The sequence below is a fragment of the Lycium barbarum genome, chromosome 2, assembly GCF_019175385.1.
Source record: "Lycium barbarum isolate Lr01 chromosome 2, ASM1917538v2, whole genome shotgun sequence".
Lineage (NCBI taxonomy): Eukaryota > Viridiplantae > Streptophyta > Magnoliopsida > Solanales > Solanaceae > Lycium > Lycium barbarum.
Window position 1 is genome coordinate 141,651,900 of NC_083338.1, and position 22,021 is coordinate 141,673,920.

General features: G+C 30.4%; 1 protein-coding gene across 1 annotated transcript; it reads left to right on the forward strand.

Annotated features, from left to right (window-relative positions):
- Positions 1–18,999: 18,999 nt before the first annotated feature.
- On the forward strand, positions 19,000–21,194 carry LOC132627674 (transcription factor bHLH93-like). The gene is made up of 4 exons (XM_060343149.1): positions 19,000–19,751; positions 20,161–20,328; positions 20,451–20,618; positions 20,903–21,194. The coding sequence occupies exons 1-4, from the start codon at positions 19,107–19,109 to the stop codon at positions 20,987–20,989; spliced, it is 1,068 nt and encodes a 355-aa protein (XP_060199132.1). The 5' UTR covers positions 19,000–19,106; the 3' UTR covers positions 20,990–21,194.
- Positions 21,195–22,021: the final 827 nt, after the last annotated feature.

Consider the following 22,021-nt stretch of genomic DNA (forward strand, 5'->3'; position numbering starts at 1 on the left):
TAATTTTTAAATAAACCGGCCATAACTTTTTTTCAATATATAGATGATAGTTAGGTTATTGTCGTTTACTCCGTTAGCCCCATGGCTGATCAGTATGTACATAGTAATTAATTACATAGCTAAAATACAAAACTCAAAACCGTGGACTACCTAGTTTATCATCCCACATTATTTGGTAAGAAAACCATTGGCTCAATTGTAGAGTACTAGAGCTTATTCGATCTGTTTCTGGCATGTTTAGTTTTTTCATTGATTAATCAAATGATGACAGAATTGATAGGAAAACGCATCTTATGTTCAGTTTCCTTTTTCTTGATTACCACTGTTTTCCTAAATTAGAATGATGGACACGGGTCCGTGGCATTTTGCACCCTTAATGTGTGCTCTTTTTTTCAACTTGCACCCTATCCTATTTTTTTTTATGATTTAAACCCCAATTTCTTTATTTCCTTGCAAAACAATAAATTCACCCTTTTTATAAATTTACCATGAGGGCAAAATAGGAATACAAATAATATATCTTTTTTTCCTTCAATTTATTTATTTTATTAGAACTGTAACAACAATAAATTTTATTTTCAAAGCTCTTTTTTTATTTTAAGTGATATTTCTCTATCAATAGTTGCTAAACATTTGGAGTTCTTATTGTTACAAGTTTGTCGTTTTTCCTTTATAATTTAATTACTACTAATTTATAAAGGAAAAACGACAAACTTGTAACAATAAGAACTCCAAAACTTTAGCAACTATTGATAGAGAAATATCACTTAAAATAAAAAAAATAAAAAAAGAGCTTTGAAAATAAAATTTATTGTTGTTGCAGTTCTAATAAAATAAATAAATTGAAGGAAAAAAAGATATATTATTTGTATTCCTATTTTGCCCTCATGATAAATTTATAAAAAGGGTGAATTTATTGTTTTGCAAGGAAATAAAAAGATTGGGGTTTAAATCATAAAAAAAAATAAGATAGGGTGCAAGTTGAAAAAAAGAGCACACATTAAGGGTGCAAAATGCCACGGACCCGATGGACACATACCAGCGAACAAAGCCGAAAAAGAAATCACTTGAATTAAGATTTTCCACCGAGTGTGTAGTAATTCTTTTATGATATTAGTGCAATTTAATTAACCCGATGCCAATATTTATTACCTTATCTTTCAAGTTATTACTTATTAAATCAAAGAAAATATTTTCATTGCATGAAAGCTGTCAGCCTTAGATATATTAAAGGAAATTTAAAAAGGTCGAGTGGGCGGTAATGGGGAGCGTTTATCGTGCTAATTAGTTGGATTAGAGACTTTAGTGGAAATTCAAAGATGCTCAAAAATTTTGTGCAATAGTAAATAATTTAGAGTTTAAGTTCTTATACACCATTTAAATGTTTTAACACTATTAGGTCACTCTACTGTCTACAGATATACTTCTTTAACATACGAGATTTGTAATTTCAAAACTATATAAGAGGTACCGATTATAACAAGTAAAGGTGACATGATGATGTAAAAGACTTTTACAGTGATGAAGTACATAATTTAAAATCCTAAATAAAGGATTAATTATCCCAATTTGTGGGTTCTAAGTGCTATATATGAAGACTAGCAGGATTGGCGTAGATTATAAATACTTATTTATCATTGATCAGAAGCCTCGTCTTCGAGGCTGAGTATGGATTCACCTTCGTTAGGTAGTGATTTACCCTCCCTCTTCCCCTCTCCCCCCAATATGGGACTTTCCAGTAGAAATCTGAATCTAATCGGTTTCAATGCGATCAGGGGCAGAGATAGTGCAGGATTTACGAGTTCGGCCGAACTCAATAATTTTGGTCCAAACTCTTTATTTGTTTTGAAAAATTTGTTAAATATGTATAAATTATTATTTTAAAACCTAATAACTTAAGCGAATTAGAATTTCGAACCTATAAATTTTAAATCCTAATTACGTCTCCAATTAAGCCATATAGGAACATCGGTGAGAAATCCAAAGAAAACTGCAAGAAGAAACCAAATTTTAAGGAAAATGCGCAAATCAAAACTGGCTAAGTGTCAATTTGTGAGAAGTAACTAGAAGAGAGCAAATGGTCATCAATATTCACAGATTTACTGGTCATCAATATAGTCGAATAAGACCCCATATGACTCAGCTCGTCTTTTTATGTTGTTTCTGTTTAACTTATTTTCATCTTTTTGCACTTTTCGCCTCAATTTTCTTTCAGAAAAGACTAGTGAGGCGACCACTTTGGACAAATAAAAAGCATTTTTTCTCAGGCTCAAAACTCAAAATTTCTGAAATCAGTGCAAAAAAGACATTCACTAAAGGCCAATACCGAAGATTTCAGAAGAAATAGCAAAGTGAGTAAAAAAAAAAGAACCTTTTCGCTGTATCATTGAACTGAACTGAACTGTACTAGAGCCTGTTTAGATGGGCTTAAAATAGGTCGTTTATAAATTGAAAATAGCTTATAAATTAAAAAAAATAAGTTGGGGTAGGTCAAATGGGGCCAATTATTTTTTTAAGCTTATTTTATGTATAAAATGACTTTAAGCTGTCAGTCAAACACTAAAAAAAACTAAAAACAGCTTATAAGCAACTTATAAGTCAATCCAAACGGGCTCCTAGTCTACACTCTTCCCTACCCAAGCATGTACTCACTTTTTTTTTTTTTCAATTTATAAATTATATATGTACCGCCACTATGGAGTAATACTTATACTATCTAGTCACTCAAAAAATATTCATAGGTAAATCTTTTTAACATTTAATTTATAATCTTCAAAACAAAATATGTTACTTGCTACAACATCTAAGATGAGGTGATAGTGGTATATTAACAATCAAAAGTGAAGCCAAACTTTTGGTTTATGGGTTCTGGATCATAATTCTTTTTGCTTATTGAATTTTGAAAAGCTTATATGTACATACCAATGAATTTTTAAACACAAATATAGAATTTGAGTAAAAATTACTAAGCAGGCGTTTGCCCATGAAAACCAAATATTTTTCACTTTATTTGGCATTTTGAAGTTGGAGTTGAAATTGAAATTGTGTTTGGTTATAGTTTTTGCAAAGAATATTTGATTGTTTGAATGTACTGAAAGTGAAAAAAGTAAAAACAAGTTTTTAGATATTTTTCAAATTTTAAATATAACTTCAAATTATATTCGAAATTTTCATGATCAAACGTTAATTTATAAATAAAGTAAAAACGTTTCCGGTAAAAAGTGAAAAATTATTATGGCCAAACGGCTCCAAAGTTCTACCAAACGCCTAACTACTGCTCTAACCCCCCTTTGCTGACTATATATCTCTTAAACGCTTTTTCCAGGTATATTTTTTTAGTTGAAGTTATTTTGACCGTATTCACATGGAAGTCGTCCGGTCAATTAATTATGTAGTTAGGTAAGTGTTTGTCATAAAAGGGCAACGTGACAGTCAGTACATTTTCAACTTGTAATTTATGAGTTACTATAGCAGTTAAATCTCAGCCTTAGAAAGGGGAAGCTAAAAACCAAAATACTAGCTGCCAACTTAAAAGGCTAGATCATAGGGAGAGAAAGAGAAATATGAGTAGGTAGTGGTTTTATGTTTTAATCTTGTGGGCTGCCAAAGTTGTATTCTTTCTGAGTTCCTGGTTTGCATAAAAGTAAAATTGTGTGCTTTTCATCAATTTTTAATGATAGTCCTTGGTTTTGCTAACTACATCTCTAGGTGTTTTATTGTTAGGATTTTATTTGATTAGTTAAATTTCATACTCCCTCGGTTCCGATTTACGTGGTAACGTACGGAGAAGATACTTAATTTTAGATACCCCTTCCATGCCAATTTATGTGACGCGATTTAATTTGATATGGAGTTTAAGAAAGAAAGACTTTTTAAATATGTAATTCAAAATAAATTTTAGATATTTATGTGACTGTAAAACATTTCATTAAAGGTAAAAGTGAGCCTTAAAGTTAAATTGTTTCTGAATATGGAAAGCTGACATTCTTTTTGGCACAAACTAAAAAGAAAAGTGTGTCACATAAATTAGGACAAATGAAGTATAAATTTGTACATAAATTCTTCAAATTCCTTAAAATCAAATTTACATATTTAAAAATTATATACAAAATACTGTAAATCATATGCAGTTAGTTATTTAAAATATTTAAAAAAGCATGGTCAAAGAAGAACGTTTTTAACTCTAAAAGTAATGTTACCACATAAATTAAATTAGAGGGACTAATTGTTCTTGTATGCATCTTTGGAGGGTTGTGAATCATGTACGCATTATACGCTCACCTTTAACACAATCATATTTATATGGGTCTAGACATAATCTAATTAGATGATTGACGATGTACTTCTTTTAATCGTTTAAAATTTTCAATTAATTGGTCACACGGTTCAACAAGGTATTAGAGCATACGAATGGTCATGAATTTAAATCTCACAATCACCTAGAAATGAACTGACCTATAACCATAGCACATAAAATGTTCTTGATTCAATTGTCACAGTCATTAAAAAAAAAAAAAACTACATACTGACCTATAACCATAGCACATAAAATGTTCTTGATTCAATTGTCACAGTCATTAAAAAAAAAAAAAACTAACATACTGTATATATTTTAACGTGTTTGATTCATGAAAAAGAATCAAGTCATACATGGTGTTTCTAACACTATACGATTAGTGAGGAAAGTACACGTGAATTATGTGAGTTGTGAATAACGTAACTACGCGACTAATGTTACAAGTTACAACAAATGCCAGCAATCGCAATAACAATATGGTCCAAGTCCAACACCATGTTAATTTTATGGAACAAATAGGTATATGGTACGTAGTTGCAATATATAGCTAGCAGAAACACTAGCACGACAAATTAAGTTATAGAGTAGGAAAATTTACTTGTCATAATTACCTGTTAGACTTATTTATGAATAATAACTATTTTATTTTTTATTTAATTTTCGTAGCTTTATTTTTCCAAAATTACATTTCATAACTGATCCAGTAACTTTTGAAATACATGTACCTCTTTATTCTCCCTCACTACACATTTAACATTTATCATCTTCTCCAAACCCTAAAAAAAAATCCCTCTCCTCTCTCTCCTTCCCCTGGCCTCACTGCCGCCTCTCTCCCTCCCTTACTCTATCTCCAGCCTCTCTTCTCCTTCCACTCACTTACCCCTCCCTCCCTTCTCTATCTCCACCACCCACACCGCCGTCAACACCACCACCACTATTACTACCATCTCCATCTCCATCTCCAAACTCGAAAAAAACCTTAAGGTTCTAGTTCTTCAGATCTGAACTCCATATGCTTATGTTCCATCACCTACATCAGAAGAATCCTACAGTAGTAGCAGCAGTCATGGTCGACGACGGAGTGAAGCTTTATTAAAAAGAGCCATGGTCGACGATGGAGTGAAGGTCGATGACGGAGTGAAGCCATGATCGACGACGGAGTGAAAAAAGAGCTCTAACAACGGTGAAGGACGACGGAGTGCAACTTTATTAACTAGTCCAATTGATAACGTCCTTTTTGTAGCAATCTGATGCGACACGCTTCTTTCCCATGAGAACACCATCGATGAGAGTTGTGGTGCTTCATGCCCACCAAGTGTTTGATAAAATGTTTCAGTATATTTCAGTGTATTAACAAACAGTATATTTAATTTTCAGTATATTTCAGTGTATTTCAGTACATTATTTCGCTGTATTTCAATGTATTTATATATTTTTTTGGTGTAAATATAGTGAATGTTCCAAATATAGAGCCTATTTTTACAACATTTTATTTTCACGACTTTTGTATTTCGCTGTATTTCTGCATTTTGTATTTCTAATTTATGAAACAGTTTCTGACATATTTCATTGTATTCCATTGTATATACGCATACTACAACTTTATATTTCTTAAACAATTAATCATATTTCATTATATTTCAGTGTTTATTTTTCTGTATTTGGAAGTTTTTAGATCTTTAGTGGTTTTTTTAACTCAAAAAGTTTTGATTGTGATAAAAGTTGAGAGACATTCGTAAGCTTTTATGGAAGAACAACTGTTATGCGTGATTTATGGGAAGTTTTAAATTGAATCCCATATTTTTTTTTAAAAAAAAACTGTTCCATAATTAGGGCCTGATTTTACTCTTCAATGATTTGTGTGAAATATGGTTGATTTAATTTGACTTACTATTTAAAAAGGAAAAGAATATTATGTTTAAAAAATATAGCCTATTTTTTCTCTCAATTTTTTTTTTTAAAAATATTTTCCAAAAATAGAACCTAAATTTATTCTAACGTGTTTTGTATTTCTCTGTATTTCGCTATATTTCACTGTATTTCAAAAATGCGAGATACAACTGAAATACAGCCAAAAGCAGCTACGAATTGTAAATCTTCAACTTGTAGCTATAACTAGTTAAAAGCTATTAAAAGGTAGCTATTTGTGTAGGTTTTACTTAAGAGTATTACGTACTAATTACAATTATTAGCTTTAGTTACTCCTTCTGTTTCAATTTGTTTGAACATATTTCCTTTTTAGTCCGTGCCAAAATGAATGATCTCTTTACTAATTTGGAAACAAATTCACTTTATGAATGATTTACAACCACACAAATTTTCAAGGCTTATTTTGAACTACAAGTTTCAAAAGTCTTTTTTCTTTTTTAAATGTCGTGCCCAATTAAATGAGTTCTTATAAATTAAAACAGAGGGAGTATATCTTTTGCTTGTTAATTAGAGTTTCAAACCTGTTGGCAATCATGATTGACACAGACGCGTTGAATATATTTCGCGATAGCACATTTAAATTCTTCCAGGGTGACTTTTGAGTAATACAAGTATAACATTGTAATGTGCACGCATTGTGAAATTCAGAGTTTGAAAAATGAACTCATTGGTTGACAAAGCAAGAAAAAACAAAATATCAACAATACAATATATGGAAAATAACTTCCCATGTGTGAGCCGAGCCTGCTCACATTATCTGTCGTTTTCAAAATCCGAATAGAGGAGGAGAATTACAGTAGGTTGACAATTAACAAAAAAACTAGTTAATTTATTATATACAAAGGACCGAGATAAACTTAAATGGACCAACATGATAGGTGAGGATTTTCATAGCATTCCCAACTTATTGAGGGTTGAAACATAATTATTAATATAGGAACAATAGAGGGAAAATACTTTCTTCAAGCTAAGGTCTACATTTAAAGCAGGCTTAAAGAATTGAAGTAAAGAAATAAGCAAATGATGCAAGTATAGGTGGATGATTTTGGCAAGGCAAAAATGACCCAAAAAAGGGAGGAAAAGAAGACGGCTAACAGTAGCCGATAATGAAAATTTAGCAAAACATAAATCTGCAATAAATCTCCCTCTTAAAATCTATTGGTATAGAAAATTGTTAAAGGTGGACTAATTTAATTAGTTGCTTGGATACCAGGCCACGTTAGGTAAGATTAAAAATGCGAATTGCGGCTAAAAAGATTAAAGCAAATTGAAGGATTGGTTGGATATGTGAAATAGTTGACTTTTGCATCCAGGTTGGGCGATTTTTATATTAGTATGAGTTTAAATATACAACATTTTAAAAAAATATTTACAAAATTAAGTCACCTAACAGGTAATTTATAAGTGACGTTATTAAATAACATCAATTGATAATGTAAAGAAATTGATAAATAATTTGCTATAGGTTAAATTATACTGATATGTAAAAAAAATTATTATACTATTAGTGTACATCACTTAATTTTTATTAAATTTAACACACATAATGCAGACAGTAAAAGACAATATATACTATCATGTCACCTTTACATGTCGTACATGAATAATATAAATTTCTCTTATTTTTAAGGTCACAACTCCCGCTTTTTATGAAATGGTACTTGTAAATTTCTTTTGAGTGCAATCCATAATGTAAAAATTCAGGGGCCATCTTTATAGTTACTGGTAATCGCCATAGCCTAGTAGCTTAGGTTATATATATATATATATATATATATATATATATATATATATATATATATATATATATATATATATACACACTCTAACCAATACCCAATAAACAAAAAAATGTTCTCAAAATCTCATAAATTAAAAATCTAGAATCCAGACTTAAATGTCATTTTTATCTACAGTATATGTACTTTGTATCCAAGAGTTAGGATTTTGGATGTCTACTGAGAAGCTATCCCACGTTTGTCTACCTAGGCCAGAAATTTATGCACATTCGTCAGCTGCGTTTGCGGTCTCTTTTGGTTTTTGAAATATATTCCTTTACAATATTTATTTATCTAGCACGTTTGGGTTGATCCAATATTCGTTCACTTGTTTAGATTTTTCTCCAAATAGTTTAAGCTGGAATATTCTTATTCCTTCTTAAAAGAGGGACGAATTAATCTTTGTTTAAGATCGATCATCAATCCAATCGGGAAAATATTGTGAATTATATATCTAACTCAGTTTTGTGATATATAAGTACAAATTATCTAGTGAATTATGCAGACTAGTGTAGTTAATTCATATTACTTTCTATCCCCGTGTTAATTATGTGTGTTGTATACGTTTTGATGAATCGAAAAAATTAGAAGTATTTCTTCGAATAATCCCTATGCTTTTCGAATAAAAAATTTCCACTTAGTTTTTTTTATATATATATATATATACACACACACTTTACTCAATTTTTTGTTCTTTTTTACCTACATTTGAAAAGGCTTTTATGCTGGTCAATTTAATTTGTGCATAGGAGATGGTATGTGACATTTATAAATTCTTATGAAAACGGTGCATTTTTAAAATAATTAACATGTTCACCCCTAGACCTAAACTAGCTTGACGAACTATATTGAATTCGAAATTAAATGAACGCACAGTTTGTATACGGTAAAAACAGGATGTATGCTAGACCGGTGAGACCGGGGACCGAGGGTAGAAACAGACAAGCACAAGTATGAAGTCTTACCTTCGGACCGGGGGGATTGCACCGGATACCGCTGATTCGAGAAAAGTGATGTAAATCTGTTTGGTCCGGTATCCTCGGACCAAACTCTGCATCGTAGTTAGTCCGGTTTCTCCATTACCAAGTTGATCGTGGCCGTTAGTCCGGTTTCTCCATGACCAAGTTGATCGTGGCCATTAGTCTGGTTTCTCCATGACCAAGTTGATCGTGGCCGTTAGTCCAGTTTTTCCAACCAAGTTGATCGTGGCCGTTGATCCGGTTAACCAGTTGCAAAATTGCCACGCGTCAAGACCGTTCTGTCACGTTGTACTGATGACCGTACGGGTATCAGACCGTACGGTCCAACCTTATCCTTTTAGGGTTTCTTTATTCTAAAAAGGTTTTATGATGTATATAAGGCCCATTAGGCAAAACTATAAATAGGGGACATTTTCTAACTTTTAAGGGTTGGTTTTTTGGGAGATCTAGAACATTGTAATAGCAAACATATATTAAAGCATCATTTCTCTCTCTTTTTAGTCCGAATCAGTGGGTTTTTGTGATCTTAGCTTATTCTTCTAACACCATTAGCTTAATTATCTATAGCAACATATTCATTCAAGGCATTGATATATAAAGATTCATATACACGTATTAAAGCACGCAAATCCATAAATATTTCCCATAAACACAAAATAGATTAAAGTTATCCACATATCCTATACCTCACTTATAAATTCAATTGTTACCTAAATTCGGGGTAAACACAGTTGTTCTGCTTGGAGGCGTATGCCTAATTTTCTTATCAATACTCCCTCCGTCCCATATTACTTGGCCACTTTTCCTTTTGAACGTCCTTAAAAATCATAAAATAAAATATGTATTTTACTACCTTAACCCTATCTCTTTCCAATAAATACATTCTCATCAATATTGACTATTTTCAAGAACATTTAATACTACACTTAATACTAAGGGTAAGATGGGAAAAATTTAATTAATTTTATCTTGATTTTATAAATGAACAAGTTATTTGAGAAATATATTTTTAGTAATGTGTTCAAGTATATGGGACAGAGAGAGTAAATTTTGCACGGATGGTATTAAAATTACAGTCAGGTTAGTTAAAAGGTAATTACAAGCAACTCTAATTAATTAATAGTGTTGATTGATAACCCAGTATGTATAAATAAAAAATTATAGTAGGTTATGTTACATTAATGATGCAAAAATTATTGCACTGTATATAACTTAAATCATTTTTTGTACATAGTTTGCAATGGATGGTCAATATTGATTAGGTTTAGTAGACTTCAATTAGGAAATTCATCCATAACGTACAGATAGAACATGTTAGCTTTCTCGTTCATTAGTTTTTTAAGAGCTTAATTATTGCTACAAAATATCTTGTTGGATTTGTGCTTCTAAGTTATAATCATAAACTGTTCCATAGTTTACTTTTCTTTTCAATGTTTTTTTCCTTTTCTTAAGTACTCCATGCTGAAATGTCAGTTCATGCATCTCAAAGTATAAAATGTGTCAGGAGGATTGTGAGAACTCATATCTTTATTTTTTGACTTTTTAGTCAATCATTGATCCTGATTCTCTAGTACTTATTTCTCCCTCTCGAGCTTGGGAAAGTTCGTCCATTTGCGTCTGCATGGTCCTATTAAACGTGTTTTTCACTCTTTCGAAATCCTAGTAGAAATACTTGTAAACGGCATTTTAACTTGATCTGTCGTCTCTCCACAGATTGTTGAGTCCCACGTCAGTGCGGGAGGTGTAACTTGATCTCTTTATATGGTCTTGGACAATTTTTATCTCATGAGCTAGCTTTTGTAGTATAGGCCCAAGATCTATTTTACTAATCATGTATGGTATCATATTCAGGTCTATCCCAATTGTTTGTTGACATGATGTTAGGCCCCTATATTCTATTGTCCACTGTTTAGATTCCCAGAGTAGGGGCTCTTGGGTCTCACGTTGATATGGGAGATATAATTTGATCTTTTATATGATCTGAGACAATAATCTTACTATATGGGTTAGCTATTGGATTGAGTTAAAGCCAACTCCCATTTTCTTATCGCTTCGGCAATAAACTAACACAAACAAGTGTATATGCGGGCGTCACAAAAATATATCCATATTATAGATGCACATCGATGTGTGTTCGTTTCAGTACCTCCGTATGCATTTAAATATATATGTACATTTACAGAAGTGATTCATGTACGTTTGTGTGTTTGTGAACTTGAGTCTCTACATCCAGAGGTCATAATGGTTGTTGCACTAAGAAGATTATTTCTTCATTATTTCCTTTCTGTTTATAGCATAGATCATTGACCTAAAATTGTACACGCATTCCTATGTAGCATAATCTTGGTGCATGTCGTCCAAAGTTTTATCCTTCGCCTCACCTTCTACTTTATCCTCTCTGAGTCTCAGTATACATATGAACTTCTAGCATGTGGCTATGATTCTCCCTAGTGTATTTTCATTCCCGTTAAACTGACCATATCCTTTCTTTATGATCAGCACAACCTGGATTAGGATAAGCTCATACGCTATATATGATAAAAATAATCATACAACTTCATAGAGATTCTAATTTCTCGCTATCCTTCTTCAACAGAAACAAAACTAAAGGCGAGCTTAATAAGATAATGCATGAAATTAATATGTTTAGATTTGATTTTAATTATAACATACAACTTGTTGTTGAAGATATAGTTAATTAAATATAAAAGTTTTAGTTTCTCCAGCAACTTAAGCTTGTGGAAGATCATGATTTGTGGATGTCAAAACACCTGTAACGTCTTAGAAAAATGAAAAAAAAAAAAAAAAAAAAAGATGATCATGATATGTGGATGATTTAGTCTCCTAATTAGTGTTCCGTTCCGACCTTGGTTTCAGGGATGTGCTTGGATGGATATGATTCTTCCTCTTTAATCTCTATTAGGAGGTTTTTCCCATCGACATTTAGTGAAAATTTTGTATCATAAAATATGATTTTTCCACCTCATTCCCATCGAACTAGCTCACTGGAAAAACACATGGTAGTAAACATGTTCCCATTTGAAATGGTGGGAAACTTCCTAATTTTTTTCGTGTGAAAACACTACTTTCTCCGTCCTATATTACTTGTCCACTTTCCCATTTACACACTCTTTAAGAAATCATAAATAAAAGTATATTTTTACTACATTATCTTTACCTCTCTCCAATAAATTGCACTCTAATCAATATTTGTTACTTTCAAAGACAATTAATCTTAAGGACAAAGTAGAAAAAGTTGATTAATTCTATCTTGGTTTTTATAAATGGACAACTATTATGGGACAGATATTTTTAATAATGTGGACAACTAATATGGGACGAAGGGGGTACTATTTAGGTTTTTTCCACCGACATTTCGTGAGAATAGCAACTGAACATTTTTCAGTGGGAAAATAGTGATTTTTTTTTTTGAGTGAATGAAGGCCTCGGTTCGAGTCATATTAGGAATGAAAAATTCCTAATAAGGAGTGGTAACTCCACTACTTTAAGTGACTGATTATTATAAAGTTATGTTATCTACAAGCATTTTAGCGCCGGACTAGCGATGAAGTTAGTAGCTAATTTTAATTTTATTTTTGTATTCGGTTCCTTAAAATAAGTCTTGCGCGACATGAATCTGAATTCAGGCTAGTGAATTCAAATGTTAGACGATTACATCCACATCACACACACACACAAAAAAAAGAAAAAAAAAAAGGTTTCAGCTGCTAAAACGCAGTTCAGTAACAGGGTGGAACATGGGTTCGTGATCATTGTCAATAATAAGGCCATGCAATTAATATACATGGACCTTTAGAGAATAGCCTTAGCTTGTCGCGACCTGCAGTTTGATGTTCTTATTCTTTTTAGATTGATTTTATCCAACAAAGTAAACTAGTGTTGATCAATAAAAAGAGATAATACTCTTAATTGAATAAGTGTTAATTCATCACATGAACTACTAACAAAGCAAGATCCTGACCTTGACTACAGAAACTTCCCCTAATGAGCCAAAATCTCTGGACCGCTTACTCCAAAAAAACAATGTTAAACACATTAGATTGCACAGTAATGATATATTCTTGACCTCGATAAGACACTTAACATCAGCCAAATTTTAATTGATTAAAAATTACCGCAGATTCAATTAGCATAATAATTGTAATTAATTACTTACAAGTACGTATTATTGATGCTCCCTATAGATAGTTTTTTAATACCAACTTATAAGTACTTCCCCCAGATTTTCTTTTAAAAGGAAAACAAGGAACTGAATAGAGGTAATCAAAACCCTGACAGCTGAGAACATGATTAATTAACAAATGAAAAGTTAAACTACTAATTAATATGGATTATTTTGACTAAAGATCGACAGTGATCTTTGAAATTACACAGCTAACGCCAAAATTATTGAGACTTTCTCTGTGGGCGTGTTTTAACGTGTGATGTGTAAGTTTTTTTTTTTTTTTTTTTTTTTTTTTTAGTAATTCTTCTGTACTGTTTATATGGCAATTAATTCCCAGACATTTATGCATATAAAGAACCTGACAAGGTAAAACCCCCATCTTTTTCTGTGCAGACACAAAAGTGGGTCAAATTTCTTATATCCTTCCAGATTAAAGTAGGGTGAAAATGACATAAAAATCAACTAGCCGACTGAGATAGAGGGCTAAAATTCAGCAGAAAAAAATAATGAGCTAAATCCAGATTGGCGTTTGTGGATTACTACTGTATAGAAGCATGGGTCTCAATCCATGCTTCGTCGTCAGTAAGCATTTGTCGTTCGTAAGCATTAAAAACAAAACAAAAAAAAAAATTGTGTGGTCTCCATATTAAACACCAATCAATATTAAAAAATTAAATAAAAACACCAACTAATATTAAAAAAAAAAAAAGTAAAAAAAATAGAACCCACCATCTCCAAACTCACGGAAAAAAAAGTGGACCCCATATTAACAAAATCAAGCAATATAAAAAAAGCGAATCCCATATTAAAAAAACAAACAATGTCAAAAAAAAAAGTAGAATTTGTATTCGTAGCAAACACTAATATAATAAAGTTTTAAATACGGAGCACAAACTACAATGTTATATTAATCGTGTTTTGAACATAATATCCCATATTGACAAAATCAAGCAATATAAAAAAAAAAGTGAATCCCATATTAAAAAAACAAATAATGTCAAAAAAAAAAAGTGCAGACTTTGTATTCGTAGCAAACACTAATATAATAAAGTTTTAGATACGGAGCACAAACTACAATGTTATATTAATCGTCTTTTGAACATAGTATATATATATATATATATATATATATATATATATTAAAAAATCAAACAATATTCATATAATTTCCAAAGTATCTCATTAAGTCAATAATGATGGATTCATTGCCACGTGCGTATTCGTAGCAAACACTAATATAATAAAGTTTTAAATACGGAGCACAAATTATAATGTTATATTAATCGTGTTTTTAACATAGTATCTCATATTGACAAAATCAAGCAATATAAAAAATAAAATAAATAAAAAAAAGGAAGTGAATCCCTTATTAAAAAAACAAACAATGTCAAAAAAAAAAAGTGCAGACTTTGTATTCGTAGCAAACACTAATATAATAAAGTTTTAGATACAGAGCACACACTAATATATATATATAATAATGTCCAAAAGGGTGGGCCCCATACTAAACAACACCAATCAATATAAAAAAAAAAAAAAAAAAAAAAACAAAGAAACTATATGAAGCATGGGTCTCCGTTGTCCCTTAAAAAAAAGGGTGGGCCCCATACTAAATAACACCGAGCAATTAAAAAAAGTGGAACTCACCGTCTCCAAACTCATGGGAAAAAAAAAAAGTGGACCCCATATTATCAAAATCAAGCAATATCCAAAAAAAAAAGAAGTGAAACCCATATTAAAAAAAATATAATGTTAAAAAAAAAAGTGCAGACTTTGTATTCGTAGCAAACACTAATATAATAAAGTTTTAGATACGGAGCACAAACTACAATGTTATATTAATCGTGTTTTGAACATAGTGTATATATATATATATTAAAAAATCAAACAATATTCATGTAATTTTCAAAGTATCTCATTAAGTCAACAATGATGGATTCATTGCCACGTGCGTATTCGTAGCAAACACTAATATAATAAAGTTTTAGATACAGAGCGCAAACTACAATGTTATATTAATCGTGTTTTGAACATAGTATATATATATATTATATGCATGAAAATAGTGCAAACTAATAATGTCCAAAAGGGTGGGCCCCATACTAAACAACACCTAGCAATATAAAAAATATAAAAAATAAACTATATGAAGCATGGGTCTCCGTTGTCCCTTAAAAAAAAAGGGTGGGCCCCATACTAAATAAAAAGTGGACCCCATATTAACAAAATCAAGCAATATTAAAAAAAAAGTGAATCCCATATTAAAAAAATAAACAATATTAAAAAAAAATGCTTAGAAAATCAAACAATTAAATCAATAATGATGGATTCATTGTCACATGCGTATCAACCCATTAGTGGGAGCAAATGAAAATTATTGTACAGCAACATACTTAAAATACTTATATGTGGACCCCATATTAACAAAATCAAGCAATATTAAAAAAAAAAAAAAAAAAAAAAAAAGTGAATCCCATATTTAAAAAACAAACAATGTTAAAAAAAAAAGTGCTTAGAAAATCAAACAATTAAATCAATAATGATGGATTCATTGCCACATGCGTATCAACCCATTAGTGGGAGCAAATGAAATTATTGTACAACAACATAATTAAAATACTTATATATTAAAATAAGATAGAATTTAATTACTTTTTCATTTTTTTCTTACTCTAATAAATGTGAAAAGAGATTAATGTCATAAAAGAAAAAATACTATTAAATGGAGATCAAATAATTAATAAGGTAAATTAGTGAAATTCTAATTCTAATTGACGTTTCCTTAAAAAATCGTGTAAAAAACAACATGACAGGTAAAATGAGTTAAACAAAAAATATTTATTAAAAATTAAAAAATAGAAGTTCTTCATGGACCCATATTAAACATCAACCAGTATTAAAAAAAAAAAAAGTAGAACCCATCACATCCAAACTCACAGGGAAAAAAAAGTGGACCCCATATTAACAAAATCAAGCAAGATTTTTTTTTTTTTTTTTTAAAAGGTGAATCCCATATTAAAAAAACAAACAATGTTAAAAAAAAAAGTGCTTAGAAAATCAAACAATTAAATCAATAATGATGGATTCATTGCCACATGCATATCGACCCATTAGTGGGAGCAAATGAAATTATTGTACAGCAACATACGTAAAATACTTATATATTAAAATAACATAGAATTTAGTTACTTTTTCATTTTTCCCTTACTCTAATAAATGTGAAAAGAGATTAATGTCATAAAAAAAATATTAAATGGAAATCAAATAATTAATAATGTAAATTAATGAAATTATAATTCTAATTAACGTTTCCTGAAAAATCGTGTAAAAAATAACATGACAGGTAAAATGAGTTAAACAAAAAATATTTATTAAAAATTAAAAAATAGAAGTTCTTCATTCAAATAGAAAATCAAATTTCTACTTTGTTTCATTTTAAACATGTAAAATTAATATAATAATTTGAATTAGAATTATCCAAATCAAAATTTGATAAAAAGAATTATATGTATTACTTTACTATTACTATTATATAGAAGAGCCGGTTTATAGAGGCAAGATCGTCGTCCGTGTTCGGTCTTACATTTTTATTTAAGGGCAAAAAAATCCTCTGTGGTCTCACCCACTTTTTTATTTAAAGGTAAAAAAATGACGTTTTATATTTTATATTACCAACTCTTCTAAAAGGTTGATAGAAATACTTTATTATATTTCTATTTTTCTACTATATAGAAGTATTGGTTTACCCATGCTTCGTCGTCAGTCACTCTTAAAAAAAAAAAAAAAAAAAAAGGTGGACCCACCCTCTCCAAACTCATGAAAAAAAAAAGTGGATCCCATATTAAAAAAAAAAGGCACCGTCAAAAAAAAAAACGTGCACCCCATATATTAAAAAATCAAACAATATTCATGTAATTCCCAAAGTATCCCCATCAAGTCAATAATAGTGGATTCATTGCCACATGCATATTAACCTATTAGTGGGAGCAAATGAAATTATTGCAAGCAAAAAACATGGACCCCATATTATTACTTTTCTTCGAAATATTTAATTGTTGTATTTGCTATTCCGTCATGTCATTTATTTGTTATGTTTACTAAAATAAATATACTTAAAATTATATATTTAAAAAATAAGATACAATTTAATTATTTTTTTATTTTTATTCTTACTCTAATAAATGTGAAAAGAGATTAATATCAAATAATGAATAAGGTAAATTAGTCAAATTATAATTCTTATTCACGTTTCCTTAAAAACCCATGCAAAAGACAACATGACAAGTAAAATGAGCTAAACCGATAATATTTACCAAAAATTAAAAAATAGCATTTCCTCATTTAAATAGAAAATCAATTTCTACTTTGTTTCGTTTTAAACATGTAAAATTAATTTAATAATTTGAATTAGAATTATCCAAATCAAATTTGATAAAAAATAATAAGTATTTTACACCTTTAAATTAATCGAATTAAAATTGAAAGTATCAACTGATGCTTAAATATTGCTATTATTTTATCTCAAAGAGAGCAAAATGGTTTTCTTTTAAACGATTCTTCTCTTTTAAAAAGTATTAATAAATTTTCGTACCAAACATGAATATAATAAAGTTTTAGATACGGAGCACAAACTACAATGTTATATTAATCGTATTTTGAACGCAGTGTATATATATATAAACACAACTACATATACATAGATACACTATAATCCGAAGTGTTGGGCCCGTGCTGCGCGCACGGGCATAGGCCATCTAGTTTTATAAGAAAATTGAGATACCAAATAAGCAAACCGCTAGATAAGGAAATGTGATAATCTATGCATAATGCATTCAAGCAAAACTTCTTGAACCGTAACTTTAGGATGGGGTGGACTAAGCTATTCATGGTTACGTTCGATTGAAGTTTGTTCATATATACTTTTAAAGAAATATCAAATCAAATATACGTCCGTTTGTCATTTTCTTTGTGTTTGCAGTAGATTTTTCTCAATTAACCATGATTAATAGTTATATTTCTACTTTATTAAATCATGTAACCATAGTAAATTAATACATTTTATTGTAAACGCAACAGCACGGATAAATTTTTACTCCCTCCGTCTCAATTTATGTGGCACATTTCGAATTTCGTGATTTAAACAAGTTTTTCTTTGATCGTAACTTTTTCATGTATTTTTTATTTTGAATTATTAATTATTGTGACTTATAGTAATTTTTACGCAGTTTCCACATATGTAAATTCAATTTCAAAAAAACTTAACAATTTCATGCTGAATTCAATATTAAAATCAAACTGTTTGACTCTCAAAATTCAAACTGCGGATAGAGAAAGTACCTTAGTTTGACTTTCAGTGACATAATTATTGGAGAAAGTGCTATTCTCCGAACTACAATTCTAGTAATGATAGTTCCCCTTTCAGGAATTCGCCCTTACTTTAAGACTGATTCCAATTTAGTCTACGTGTCTAGGTGACAATTGATGCGTCATAAATAAAGCATATACTATAATATTCCCTCCGTCTGAATTTATGTGATATAGTTCAATTAAATACTGAGTTTAAGAAAGAAAGATTTTTTTTTTTTAAATTTGTGATCTAAAACAAATCATAGATATCTGTATGGCTCTAAATCATTTTAATTAAGATTAAAAAGAGAAATTTTGAATTAAATTATTTTAAAATAATATATAGAAATGTATCATTTTTTTAAAATAGACTAAAAAAGAAAGTATCAATCAAATTGTAAGAGAGAGAGTAATCATTTTAAAAGGGAAGGAAATTAAAAGCCTTGTTTCTTCTTCTATATATATCCTCCACTTTAGTGCAACTTCTCATTATATCAAGGTCCCCTCCTTTACATTACTACCCTCCAAAATACTCTGTTTTTTCCCCCCCACAAAAAGCACAAAACTCCATAGAAAAAAGGGAGAAAACAATGGAGTATTACAATGACAATGGCTTCTTAGAAGAATTATTACCTTTAAGAAGTGACTCATGGGATACTACAAGTGTAGTCCCTATGGAAATGTCAGATTTTTACAACAATGTCTACAATTATGATTCATCAGGTTTTGTTGAAACCCCTGTTGACAATATTCCACTTCCTGGTTCTACTATTACTACTACTACTACTACTTCTAATTCCTTTGAAGACTACTCATACAACAATTTGCCATTTGACCAAAGTTTAATAAATTGTACTTCATTTTATAGCCCATTTTGTGATGAATTTTCTCCACCAGAGCTTACTGATAATACATCTTCATTCCCTTCTCAAGAAGATTTGTCATCAATCTTGGATGATGAAGTGGGGAACTATAGTTTCCAAAATTTGGAAATGGGAAATAATAATAATAATAATAATGTTCCTTGTAAATTGGAGCAAATCCAAGTATCTGAAGGTGGTGCTGGAAGTGGAGTTCCAAGTTTCAATATTGGTTTGTGTCCAGAAATTAAAAAAACAAAATCAAAGAAAATTGAGGGACAGCCTTCAAAGAATTTAATGGCTGAGAGAAGGAGAAGGAAAAGGCTTAATGATAGACTCTCTATGCTTAGATCAGTAGTTCCCAAGATTAGCAAGGTAATTTAGACCCTCCTTTTCATTAATCATTTATTTTTTGGAACTTTTACACAAGTAGCTGATTGGTTTCGTTGTTTACTTTTCTTAGTTGGCATACACAAATTATACACTCATTAAATACGGTTATACACATATATCGATTATACATATATTAAACATTTGTCACCTTATAAGCACAGAAAAATTTCTAAGATATGTAGTAATTGCCTAATTGGTAACCTAAAAATTTGATAATTAAAAAAAATTATAGCTTGTGTATATAACTTAAAAATCTTTTTTTTTTCTTTTTGTTTATTAATGTACCATGCAGTTCATGAGTTGGATTTTGTAGATTCTGTAAGTTCTTTTTTTTTTCTTCTTCTTGTAATTGTAATTTTTCTGATGTAATTTACTTGTTTTACCCTTACAGATGGACAGAACTTCAATACTTGGGGATACTATAGACTACATGAAGGAGCTACTAGAGAAAATCAATAATTTGCAAGAAGAAATGGAACTTGAACCAAATCAGCTAAGCTTGATGAGCATATTCAAAGATGTAAAACCCAATGAAATGCTGGTCAGAAATTCACCTAAGGTGAGTTTAAGTTATAACAACAATATTTATTTATGCCCAAATCCCAAACAATATAAGTTGACTATGAATTCTCACCGTTTTAATTCCTATCTCAATCTCATTAATTTTTTTCTATTTTGCAGTTTGATGTGGAAAGCAGAGGTGCAGATATAAAAGTGGAGATATGTTGTGCAGGGAAGCCTGGTCTTTTGTTATCAACAGTGACCACACTAGAGGCCTTAGGCCTAGAGATTCAACAGTGTGCAATCAGCTCCTTTAGTGATTTTGCAGTCCAAGCTTCTCTTTCTAGGGTATAAAATTAATTCAATGCACACCTACTTTTTAAATTTTATTTTTCAAGAAAAATTATGTGAAAGTAAGGGGCAATAGCTAAAGCATTCGGTATGGGTCAGGCGAACCCAATAAATATTTAATTGCGAACCTAATAACTAAACGAGTTATGAGTTCGATGGCAATTTCAGAACTCATAAACTCCATCAATCTGCACTTGATGAAAGTTAACAATGAATGTAAATCTAATTTCATTCAAATTTGACATTCTTTTTGACTGAAATTTTGTTAATGATGGTGATAGGAAATGGAGCAGAGAGGAGTTGTGAGTTCAGAAGACATAAAGCAAGCATTATTCAGAAATGCTGGATATGGAGGAAGGTGTCTGTAGGCCATGTGGACTAAATCTAGTCTAGACGAAAAAGGGAAAAAAGTTTGGATGTATTTTTTTTTGTTACTTGGTAGATTCTTTGGATCTCTGTATTTTGACTAGTTAGGATCTTTTTTTCTCATCAAAGTGAGATGTTGTAGTGGATTTTTCTCATCCAAAATAAGTGGCTTCTATTAATGCAAAACGACTACTTGGGTTCCTTTTATCATATAATCCCTACAAATATGTTCTTCTTTTTTTCCGCTTATGGTAAGTTTGATCCTAAGGAGTGACTTAGCTTAACATGGATGGAGCTAGTTATAGCTACGTATTTGACAAAATTCAATAGGTTTTGGCTAAAATTCTATATTTGTATCACAAAATTTCCTTAATATATATAAATAATTTATTCAAACTCATAAAATCAAAATTCTAAATCCACTTCATTGGGTAAGAGATATAACTCTGTTTTTGAAGTCTTCTTGTTTACAACTCACCTTCGAGTCGAGTTTTCAATATAACCGCCCCTATCTTGACTTTACAGTCTATCCATTTGACTCCTCCGGGAAGTTAAACCTGTCAGCTTCAATTGTTCAATTACAAGGGTATTAACAAGTTGCAGTGTTTCTCTCTTTCGCTAATTAACATGCGCAAAAATGAGAATTAAATTGGCATGGCTTCTATCTTTATACTCCCTCCGAATCAAAATACTAAACTACCCCTAATTAAATAGGCATTGCGATTTGATCATATAACATTTAATAGGGGCAAATATGGAAAAATAAGGTTAATTCTTTCTTGATTTGCTAAGTGGACTCTTTTTTTATCCAAGAAAAAAAAGGCTAAGTAGACTCTTTTTTTCATCCGGAGGGAGTACTGAAAAGCCTTAAATCACTTCTCTTTCACACTACTACAGTAGAGATTTTTCCCACTGATATTCACTGAAATTTGTATTATAAAATATGATTTTTGCATCAAACTAGTTCACTGGGAAAACTTCCTTATTTGTTCGTGTGAAAACACTACTGTTCTTTATTTTCTCACTGATTCAAT

Excerpts from the sequence above, each read along its gene's own strand:
- LOC132627674 (XM_060343149.1), top strand. The coding sequence starts at position 19,107 with ATGGAGTATTACAATGACAATGGCTTCTTAGAAGAATTATTACCTTTA. Across the intron at positions 19,752-20,160 it reads TAGTTCCCAAGATTAGCAAG|ATGGACAGAACTTCAATACT; the intron begins GTAATTTAGACC and ends TTACCCTTACAG. Across the intron at positions 20,329-20,450 it reads TGGTCAGAAATTCACCTAAG|TTTGATGTGGAAAGCAGAGG; the intron begins GTGAGTTTAAGT and ends TCTATTTTGCAG.